We start from the raw sequence: 11705 nt of genomic DNA, 5'->3' as shown, positions 1-11705 counted from the left end.
TATATTTTGGCTAATTAAATTGCGGGTAATGAGTACGGATACAAGCATATGAGAATCATAAAATAAGGGACGATTATTTAAATTACTACATTTAAATTACTATTTATTAGCAAATTTTTCAAGCTCTGAAATAATTATTCAGTAATATAGATCAATGTACACCCGAGAGGTGTAAACCACTAGCGAGATAGAATGATGACAAAATATAAATATGGTATATGATTTGATGTGACCAAAAGAGAGAGATAGTTAGAGAAAAAAGTTGTATCCTTAGATGGATGGACTGTGAAGTGGTACACATATAATTACTGTTTATTTAACCAAGTTTTTCAACTCATACGCCGGTAGAATAGACTCTCATTCTATTTTCACCTTATTTTCTATGTATCTCTCTTTTATTCCAATATATTGCATATTACGTCTTTTACTTTCTTTCTTTTTTCTTCATATCTCTCTTCTATCTAATTTCATTTTCACTTAGAGCATCTCCAATGCAAGGTTCTTAATTCTTATTTTTGAAAACTGAGCTCTTAACCATTAAAGGTGCTGACATGAAGTTCTTAGTTCTTAAAAATAAAAACTCAGTTCTTATATAAGAAGTTTTACTTTTTGAGTTCTTAGCATAAACAATTTTTTTTTGAGTTCTATGCAAGGTTTCTTAGCATAAAAAACCCATAAAGTTTTACTTTTTTAAATTACTTTATGGGTTTTTTTTATTACTTTATGACAATAAAAAGTATAAATAATGTGGTTGGTGGGATCAAATGAATAATGGTAAGAACTAAGAAATCATGGTTGGAGCAAAATTGCTTGAGAGTTGCTTAAGCACATGTGGCAATACGGTCTCACATGAATAGTGCTAAAAACTAAGAATTAAGAACTAACATTGTAGATGCTCTTAAGAGTATATTTAGCAAAAATAATTGGAAAATCGCCAAGCCCTGACAAACCAATAATATTACTTACACACCTCTTTTTAAGGTGTAAGTAACAAAGCAGAAGTTAACAAAGCGGAAGTGTCTTGATTGATTGCAGAGAAAACTGAGAATGTATTGAATGAATGTAAAATCTACTGTTGTTACAAGCTTTATACTAAGAGAGTTGTTAAGCAAACTCTAACTAACCGGTTAACAACTTAACCAGATATCTAACAAACTAAACTAACCATAGTAGAGCTAACCGTGGTTAACTACCTAAGGTGGTAAGCTAACACTATCTTATTCAACAGCCCCCCTCAAACTGGAGAATGGATGTTATGCATCCCCAGTTTGGAGTAGATACTATGGAATGGGGCAGGAGTCAAAGGTTTTGTAAGAATGTCAGCAATTTGCAAAGAGGAAGACACTGGTAGAAGATGAATGAGTCCTTGTTGAAGCTTCTCACGGACTATGTGGCAGTCTAGCTCAATATGCTTGGTCCTTTCGTGATAACTTGGGTTATGAGCAATGTGCATAGCTGACTGATTATCACAATACATTGATACAGGAGTAGAATGAAAAACTTCTAGATCACGAAGAAGGTAATTGAGCCATTGTATCTCACACACTGTTGCTGCCATGGCCCGATACTCTGCTTCACAAGACGAACGAGATGTGGTTGTCTGCTTCTTTGACTTCCATGAAATCAGTGCACTACCAAGAAACACACAATAGCCAGTGATAGACTTTCGTGTATCCACACAACCAGCCCAATCAGAGTCACTAAATGCAGTTAAGGTAGTAGAAGATGTAGCTGGATAGAAAAGACCACAACCTGGAGTACCTTTGAGGTATCTCAGTACTCTGTGAGTTGCTGCCTCATGAAGGTCTGTAGGAGAAGATAAAAACTGACTGAGTTGGTTAACAACAAAGGCTATGTCAGGCCTTGTAGTTGTGAGATAAAGTAACCTGCCAATGAGCCTTCTATAAGAACCAATGTCATCAAGTGGTTTTCCTGTAGATACTCCAAGCTTATGAGAGTGATCCATTGGAGTAGAAGCAGGTTTGCAACCCAGCAAACCAGAATCTGAAATGAGTTCCAAAGTGTACTTTCTCTGATTTAGAACAATCCCAGTAGTAGATCTGACAATCTCCAATCCTAAGAAGCACTTGGCTTCTCCTATATCTTTGATCCTAAACTGAGCATGAAATGATTGTTTCACTGACACAATCTCAGTTATATCATTGCCTGTCAATAGGACATCATCCACATATAGAAGAAGAGCTGTGAATGAAGATGAAGTCTTCTTAACAAAGAGTGTATGATCTGCTGTACTTTGCTGGAATCCTAGCTGTTGAACAAAGCGGAAGTTAACAAAGCGGAAATGTCTTGATTGATTGCAGAGAAAACTGAGAATGTATTGAATGAATGTAAAATCTAGTGTTGTTACAAGCTTTATACTAAGAGAGTTGTTAAGCAAACTCTAACTAACCGGTTAACAACTTAACCAGATATCTAACAAACTAAACTAACCATAGTAGAGCTAACCGTGGTTAACTACCTAAGGTGGTAAGCTAACACTATTTTATTCAACAGTAAGAGGTGAAATGAGGAGAGAAATGAGAAGGAAAAAAATGAAAAAGTAAGAGAAAGAAAGTATGAAACGAGAGAAATAAAAACAAAAATATGTGAAAATGAAGTGTTTAAAAAATAATGTATATATATATATCATTGTTGCTATCAAACACCTGCGATACCCACAGTATCACCCCTGGGAACAGGGACGGACCCAGGCTTGGGGAAAAGGGGTGACCGCCCCCTGCTGATCTGAAAGAGTTTTTAATACCCATACTAAATATCAAGACTAGCCCCCCACCCCTAAAGTGAACCATCCCCTATCACAAAAGATAAAATTACAAAAGGTTAATCCTCTCATCAAATAGAAGACTATGAAAAGTGAATCCTAAAATATGTTAAACATGATTTTCAAAATAATGTAAGTTTTGTACATTTGTCTTCAACAACCTAGTGAGTCAACCTTATCTTTTGACTTCTTATATGTTAAATATAAGTGTAAAATAAAATATGTGAAGAGGCATACCCATACAGAAGAGTGAAATTACTCTCCAAAAGTTTTGAAAAACATTTCTTTTCTTCCATTGCCTCTTCGCCTATTCCTACCTAATGTCTTCCATGTGTGGGCAATTGATGTTGTTCAACAAAGCCATTCATCTTCCCAGTTGCAGTTTGTTTTTGTGTCTTTAAGCACTAAGCACCTTTTTTTTATCACTGTTAATTAGCAACTTTTTTCCTTTCATTTCAAATTCAAAGCCCACTAATTTAGCATTTATATGTTTTAGATCTATTTAAGATTTATATACAGTGTATTCCCTTCATCGTAAACTATAAGTTGTTTAAGGTTATACACAGATATTACAAACCCATCATTTGATAAATAACTTGACTTAAACACCCCTACATATTTAGTTGAGTTATATTAAGGAAAGAAAAATGTGATTATTGTTTAAGTGCGTAGTGAGAGTTGTGATAAGTGAACATTGAAGTAGGTAAGAGATATACCAATATTAAATGAGGGTGTCCAAGGAAGAAAATGAGAAACAATGCTTTAAATTTGAAAAATAACATGTATTTTTAAACCTAGTACAAATGCTAAAACAACACAACGTATATTTTGGATGAGAGAGTAATACATTAGGGAAGAGTTATCAAATTAAGAATCATAGAAGAACAAAGTTCGGATGATTGAAATGAGGTGCACATTTTTTGTAGGTGTTTTCTTTATGTCAAAATTTGTCTTGTTTGGTTTTATAAAATATATGCTATTTTGTATGAACTTTTATATCATTGCTAATAGCAAAATTAGACATTGGATTTTGTTTAGAATGCATTAAATTTTTGCCCCCCTTACTATATTTTCCTGGTTCCGTCCTTGCCTAGGAACTTAATTCCTGACAGAAATGGTTGGGTCTTCGTCCATCTTGGTGGCTCTCTAGTTAATTTGGCTGTCTCCATTCACCCATGCACTGCCAGCCATACTCCTTATTTCATTCACACATTTCAATAAGTCATTTACTTCTAAAACTACCACTGAAGCCAAAAGTACAGAACCGATTATATATATATATATATAATTATCGATATCGATTAGCCATTTACTTCTAAAACCACCACTTCAACCATTCCCAGCAGCAAACACTTTTGTCAGTCATGTTAATCTACGCTTGCACCATTGCAGCATTGCTATGCTTCCTCCTACACATCATTCACAGGAGACAACGTTGCAGATACCCGCTCTTGATAGACTATCCAATACTCGGCATGTTCCCACCAATCCTGTTGAACTTAACGTGGATCCACGATTTCGTAACTGAGCTCCTCAAACAACATGAGGGCAAAACAGCAGATTTTATGGGACCCTGGTTCACCAAAATGGACTTCATCGTCACCAGCAACCCCATCAACGTCCGCCACATCACCATCAAGAAATTCCACAACTATGTCAAGGGCCCTGAGTTTCGCGAGATTTTCCACGCTTTTGGAGGCGCTATGGTAGCTAATGATTCAGAGACCTGGAAGCACGCCAGGTCTCTACTCAGTCCTTTGGTTAAGCAAACGAGCTTCGAGTCGTTTTACCAGAAAACGACTCGGAAGAAGTTGCATAGTGCACTGCTTCCCCTGTTGGATCAGGTTCAGAAACAGGGCATGGTGGTGGATTTGCAAGAGGTTTTCAACCGATTCACGTTCGACAACATATGTTCCACCATTCTAGGGTTTGATCCTGGTTCCCTTTCCATTGATTTCCCCAAAATCGCAACCGAGATTGCTTTCAATGAAGCGGAGGAGTGCATGTTCTACAGACATATTGTTCCAAGATGTGTCTGGAAGTTACAAGAATGGCTTCAAATTGGTCCAGAAAAGAAGATGAGTGAAGCATGCAAAACATTTGATCAGTTCCTATACTCATGTATAGAGTCTAAGCGAAAGGAGCTGAAGGAAAATGACCCATTACTTGATGATCAAGCTCATGTTGACAATGACATGCCATTGCTAACAACATTGATTAGAGAAGAGAAAGGGAAGAAAGAATATGATAACAAGTTTATAAGGGACTCTGTATATGGCTTCCTTGAAGGAGGGAGAAGCACCATTGCTTCAGCTCTCACCTGGTTCTTCTGGCTTGTTGCTAAAAATCCATTAGTGGAAGCCAAGATTCTTGAAGAAATCAAAGATAATTTTGGGGATGAGAAAAAGCTAGTTTATCTCCATGCTGATATGTATGAAACTATGAGGCTTTACCCTCCTGTACCTTTTGAGAGGAAACAAGCAATTGAAGCTGATGTGCTTCCAAGTGGGCATCATGTTCATGCCAATGCAATGATACTGTTTTCTCTGTATGCAATGGGGAGGTTTGAAGATGTGTGGGGAGAAGATTGCTTGGAGTTCAAGCCTGAGAGGTGGATTTCTGATAGAGGAGGCATTGTTTATGTGCCATCTTACAAATTCTTTAGTTTTAATGCAGGACCAAGGACTTGTTTGGGAAAGGACATGTCCTTAGTTCAATTAAAGATGGTGGCAGCAACTATTTTGAGAAACTATAGGATCCATCCGGTGGAAGTTCATGTTCCTATCCCGAGCTACTCAATTATACTCCTTATGAAGGATGGCTTTAAGGTTAGGGTAACAAAAAGAGAACCTTGAGGGGTGATTTTCAATTTGACATATGTGGAAATGTTATGTTGTGTTCGTATTATTTAATGTTGTGTTCAATTTTCAGTTGAATTTAGTGTTAATGTTGGTTGAAGTTAAACGTGTTAATATCTTGTTTCTTTATTTGTGCACTATGATATGTGGTTTCTTGTTTGTATTGAAGCAATCGACAAACTAGAGAGGGACACCGATTAAGGAACATAGCTGACACATTTTTAACGCATGCATTAAGGAAAAGTCTAGGTCCCAATAGATGTATAAGAACTCATAACTGAATTGATAAAGATTTGATGAAATTAAGTATATCATCATAGGTGTATTATTTGAAGTGAGTTTCCATTTCATAAAAACACTTAATAAGGGAAAAACCATATGCATTTCCATTTTGGCTTTGCTCTTCTAACCCAGCAGTAACAGCAATGCAAAGAATCATTGATTATTTTGCCAATCACCAACAATCAAAATGAATCAAATAATTTTGTTTTAACATAAAGATAGAGAATGATAACAAAGCAAGCATAAATTCAGCTTTCCTCTTTTGACTAAAAAAGTAAACATAAATTCAAAAATAAAAAGTGGGGAAATATTAGAGAATTGTCTATTATATAAGTTTTCTATTTTAAAGTGACTTTTTGATCGTAAAACTGTCTCCAAGTCCGTCGGACGGATATGGGTTCGTCGTTAATTTTTGGAGAGTTATTAACATTATTAATATATATACTACTACTCCTTCATTCCCGATTTATAAATCACTTTTACCAATTTTAAAGTAGCTACTAGAAATATTTTTATCTTTGTAAAAAAATTATTAACTTTTCAAAATTACCGATAAAATTTCTCTCTTTAAATTGAAAACTTTTTAAAATCACACAATCTCATTCATATTAAATTTAAGGGTGACATTGGAAAAACAATATAAAAGGCTTGATTGGTATCATATCCGCCACCTTCATTGCCGCCACCACTACCACCACCATCACATCGACTACTACCGCCACTCTCCACCTGCACCCTCCACCACCACCATCGTTATCACATCCACGACCACCGCCACCACCTTCATTTACTCCACCTTCATTGTCACCACCACCATCACCTCCATTGTTACCGCCACTCTCCACCCTCCACCACTATCATCATCTCTACCATCACATCCACCACAACCAATCACCACCACCACCGTTGCCGCCGCCACCACTAAATTTTCACCACCTCCATTGCTACCACCTTCATTGTCACCCCTACCATCACCCCCACTGTTACCGTCACCCTCCACCACCATCACCACCTCTACCATCACATCCACCACAATCGTTCGCCACCACCATCGTTGCTGCCGCCACCACCACCACTACCATTGCCTCCACCATCACCACCACCGCCACCACCGGTAACAATCACCGCCACCGCGACCACTACCGATAGGTAACACCGACCTCCAGCACTGGTGCTACCTGACCCTCCACCATCATGCATGTCGCTTTTAGGGTTGGCAACGGGCCCCGTGGGTGCGGGTTTGACCATTCCCACACCCGAACCCAAACTTAACACTCAAACCCAAACCCAAACTCATACCCAATATGGATGTAAAAGTTAAACCCAAATCCAAACCCCTGGGTTTCGGGTTACCCAAACCCAAACCAAAACCCGATGTGAGCACCGAACCCGTAAAAAAGTTAAAAACCCGACCCGAAAATAACATGAACATAAGCTTATTAAACCTGAGCTTTCCAATACAAAGAAAAAAATATAGTTAATGAACATAAGCTGATAAACAACATAGTTCATGGATTTTTTACGTTAAAGAAAACCCTACTTAGTAACTTTAATAATATATTTAAAGGATGGTAATTACATGTATAAGGCTTTCGGGTTTGGGTTTGGGTGCGGGTTGCATCAATCCCACACCCGAACCCAAACAGGTTTTAAAATTCGGGTGAAATCCAAACCCTAAGAAATCGGGTTTCACCCGAAATTTCGGGTTGGGTTTGAGTCGGGCCCCCCGGGTGTGAGTTTTTCTGCCATCTCTAGTCGCTTTAACCACCTAGTGTTGTGAATTTACTAGCTAGCTAACTAAGAACTTTTAAATTAAAAGTAGATTTTAAGTTATAAAAAATATAATAAAAGTTCTTATTTTTCACTTTTACGTAAAAATAACTTTTAAGACAAAAAAAAAAGTCAGATCAAACACTACCTTAATGTGTTTTTAATACACTGAAGGTGTATTAAAAGGGGTCATTAATACAAAGAGAAAGTGAAGTTAATCAAGTAGAAGAAGATGCTTATAAAAAACTCAAGAAGATAGTTAGATATAGCTAGCAAGGAAGAAAATTTAACAATAAACAAGCCTAAACAACTGAACCATCAAGAGGTAGGATCATGACCCGTTCTATACACATGAGTGCAACTAGTGAAAATAGCATCATCACATACTCACATGATATTTGAGCAAGACATGGAAACCTGTTACCATCTCACCAAAGAAAGGAGAAGGCCCCTGCAATCTGCGATATTTTAATGCAGATCTCAATATTGGTTATGTGTGCTCCATGTAGATAGATATCCAAGGTGCCATAGTCCCCTCTAATTAAACCCATCATCAATGCACGTAAAGATAGTGGTGACACCCGCCCCACAAGTTGTACCCTACTCACTATATACAGAAATTATTTTCATATAAGTTTTTAGATTGTCATTTGAAAAGAAATAGTTCTTTTTTAAGAACTTGGAGAAATAACTTTTTAAAATTACTATTTGATAAAGTTTTGAAAATGTCTTAAGAAAATAGTTTTGAAAAATTATTTTTCCTAACCAATTGAATTTTTTTTTATCACATAATTAACTTTTAAAACAATTTGATAACGGTATTAAATAGTTAACTTTATCAAATAATGACGGTAGCAATGATGGAGGAGGATAGTGATAATAGTGGATGCATGGGGGTGGCGATAAAAGGTATCCGTCGAGGTGGTGGGGCTGGAAGTAGAGGTTGGTAGTTGTGGCAGTGGTCATACTGATAGGGGCGACAGTGTAAGCTCATGCTATGGGATATTATGAGGCCTATTACAACACACCAAAGTCATGATACAATTACGTGGACTAGTGTACACCATGACAATAAGTCAATAACTATACAAATATATACATCCTTTTGTTCTCATCATTATATATAAGGAGTTAAGGACAAACCAGACACATCTCAACGCATCTCTATACAAGTCATATCCTATCATTTCCAGAAGTATGCTGAGTAGGAACCCAATTCACAGCACCAATCCTGTTAAGAATAGCATACTTCACACTCAGATTTCCAGTAGAGAGCAGCTTCTTGCTAGGCCACTTCTTCACATAACCAGCGCTAAGTTCCTTGGCCACAACATCCATGGACACTTCTTCATCAACAAAGGCAATAGCACTTCTGCCAAGTGCTTGATTGATCACAGCAGGTGAGAACACAACACATTCAGCTCTCACATAGATTTTCCTGAATTCTGCACTATCAGGACGTCCCACATCAACAGAGAGATTTACCAAGAACTCTCTCACAAGCCTCTCATAGCACCTACCAACATTCTGAATAGTCTTCATCAGACCCGCTTTCTCAATAAGTGCAATAACATCTCTACATTCAAGAACATCAGAGCCAACTTCCCTTTCCTTGGCCATTCTCCTCTTGCAAACAAACTTCCACTTCTGAACATTCTCTTCTAAGTGAAAAGACACTCTATCAATAGGAACGGCAGGAACATTCTGAGGAATACGCTTACCAGAAAACTTCTTTTTCTCAGAAGATCGAATGTTCTGAACACCGACTTCAACATCTGATTCAGAGTCTTCAACGTCAACTGGAGTCTTCCTCTTCTTCTTCTCAGTGGGAGTCTTGTCTTCCTTTTGCTTTCCCTTACTCTTCACACTAGCCTGTCGGGACTTGTAGGTTATAGGTGAAGACTTGGATTTCTTTGATGGAGTAGGAGTGACTTCAGGAGAAGAAACCCTTCTTTTCTTCTTCATCCTCGCAGCAACACTATCAGCAAAGGACTCAGTCAGAGGAACATCATCAGAAGCATCATCAGAGATGTTCTGAACAGAGGCTGGAGCCTGGTTTGGCTCTTCAGAATTGGTACCCTCAGAGTTACCATTCTTTGGATCAGCATCCTTTGAAGAGGATGACACAGAGATGTCTGGCTGGGCAGCATTGCCTGAATCTTCATGAGAAGTGGAATCCTTTCCAGAATTTTCTTGAGCAGAACTTTCCTTAGACCTGGATGTCTCAACATTAGGTACAACATCAGGCACAGTAGAATCTTCATCATTGATCTCCTCTTCGTTAGGAACAATTGGGGCTTTGCTGTTCTTGACCTGTGATTCGTAGACCTTACACGTTGGGTTTTTTGATCGCATCTTCTTGAAGACTTTCTTGGACACAGAAGATGGTTGAGAAGTATCACTCTTCAAACCCATACACTTGACTCCTTTTGCAGTTCTCTCAATCTTAGCCTTGACAGATTCCTTCCTTCCTGAGCTTTGAGACATGATGAATCGAGAGTAAATACAAACAGAGTACAGAACAATGAGCACAACTTTCAGATGAACGATGATAAGTCTTGAAAAAGATAGATGCACAAGCGGTTGAGAGAACACAATTTGACCGTTGAAGGTAGTTATAGGATAAGCGAACCATGAAGTAACCTTCTCTCTGCTGATGTCACAACGGCAGTTAATGATGAACAAAAATAAACTAGCCGTTGACACATATGGACACGCTAATTGCTATGCATCAAAAAGGCAAATCCCTAGATTTCCTCTTAATTTTTCAAATGTAAGTGCATCAAGGGGTTTTGTGAAAATATCAGCCAATTGCTTGTCAGTTGTAACATGTTCCAAGTTGACAATTTTATCCTCCACCAAGTCTCTAATGAAATGATGTCTAATGTCAATATGCTTGGTCCTGCTATGCTGTATGGGATTCTTGGAAATATTGATTGCACTGAGATTGTCGCAGTACAATGTCATGACATCCTGCTCAACATCATACTCTTTCAACATTTGCTTCATCCACATGAGTTGAGTACAACTACTTCCGGCTGCAATATATTCTGCTTCAGCTGTAGACAATGAGACACAATTCTGCTTCTTGCTAAACCATGAAATCAGATTATTCCCTAGAAAGAAACATCCACCAGATGTGTTTTTTCTATCATCTGCACTACCTGCCCAATCGGCATCACAGAAACCAACTAACGAAGAATTTGTATCATGAGTATAGAGAATACCATATTCACTCGTGCCATTGATGTACTTGATAATTCTCTTGACTTGTAGCAGATGACTAGCCTTAGGAGCTGCTTGATATCTTGCACATACACCTACTGCAAAGGTGATATCTGGTCTGCTGGCAGTGAGATACAACAAGCTTCCAATCATGCTTCTATAGAGACTTTGATCAACATCTTCTCCTTGCTCATCTTTGGACATCTTGATGTGTGTAGCAGCAGGGGTTCTCTTGTGACCAGCCTTTTCAAGACCAAATTTCTTGACTAGGCCTTTAGCATACTTACTCTGAGATATGAACATGGAATCCTCCATTTGCTTGACTTGTAGTCCTAGAAAATAATTCAGTTCACCAACTAAGCTCATCTCAAATTCAGATTTCATTTGTTGAACGAAATGTGCCACCATTGAGTTAGACATTCCTCCTAAAACAATGTCATCCACATAAATCTGTGCTATCATGAGCTTTCCTTTGTCATTCTTTACAAACAAAGTTTTATCAATTCCTCCTTTGCAGTAACCATTGCTTACGAGAAACTCAGTTAATCTTTCATACCAAGCCCTAGGTGCTTGCTTCAAACCATACAAGGCCTTCCTCAACTTGTACACATGATCTGGATGATGTGGATCTGTAAATCCTTTAGGCTGTTCAACATAAACTTCTTCATTCAAATAGCCATTCAGAAAAGCACTCTTCACATCCATCTGATAAAGTCTGAACTTCAAGAGACAAGCAACACCTAACAAGAGTCTTATAGATTCCAGTCTAGCTACTGGAGCAAAGGTCT

The 11705-nt window shown here is 37.9% G+C and overlaps 2 protein-coding genes across 2 annotated transcripts; one reads left to right on the top strand and one right to left on the bottom strand.

Annotated features, from left to right (window-relative positions):
- Positions 1 to 1234: 1234 nt before the first annotated feature.
- Positions 1235 to 3973, bottom strand: LOC130736958 (uncharacterized mitochondrial protein AtMg00810-like). Its single transcript, XM_057588733.1, has 2 exons — positions 3956 to 3973; positions 1235 to 2269 (listed from the first exon to the last, which is right to left on the bottom strand). The coding sequence occupies exons 1-2, from the start codon at positions 3971 to 3973 to the stop codon at positions 1235 to 1237; spliced, it is 1053 nt and encodes a 350-aa protein (XP_057444716.1).
- Positions 3974 to 4102: 129 nt separating this feature from the next.
- LOC130735602 (alkane hydroxylase MAH1-like) lies at positions 4103 to 5769 on the top strand. Its single transcript, XM_057587533.1, has one exon. It carries the CDS (start codon positions 4147 to 4149, stop codon positions 5635 to 5637), a length of 1491 nt encoding a protein of 496 aa, XP_057443516.1. The 5' UTR covers positions 4103 to 4146; the 3' UTR covers positions 5638 to 5769.
- The last annotated feature ends 5936 nt before the right edge of the window (positions 5770 to 11705 follow it).

Source organism: Lotus japonicus, chromosome 2 (genome assembly GCF_012489685.1).
Source record: "Lotus japonicus ecotype B-129 chromosome 2, LjGifu_v1.2".
In the NCBI taxonomy this organism is placed as follows: Eukaryota; Viridiplantae; Streptophyta; class Magnoliopsida; order Fabales; family Fabaceae; genus Lotus; species Lotus japonicus.
The sequence above is the reverse complement of the archived record's forward strand: the minus strand, read 5'-3'. Positions and strand labels throughout refer to the sequence as shown.

Coding starts and splice junctions, on each gene's coding strand:
- LOC130735602 (XM_057587533.1), top strand. CDS start 4,147: ATGTTAATCTACGCTTGCACCATTGCAGCATTGCTATGCTTCCTCCTA.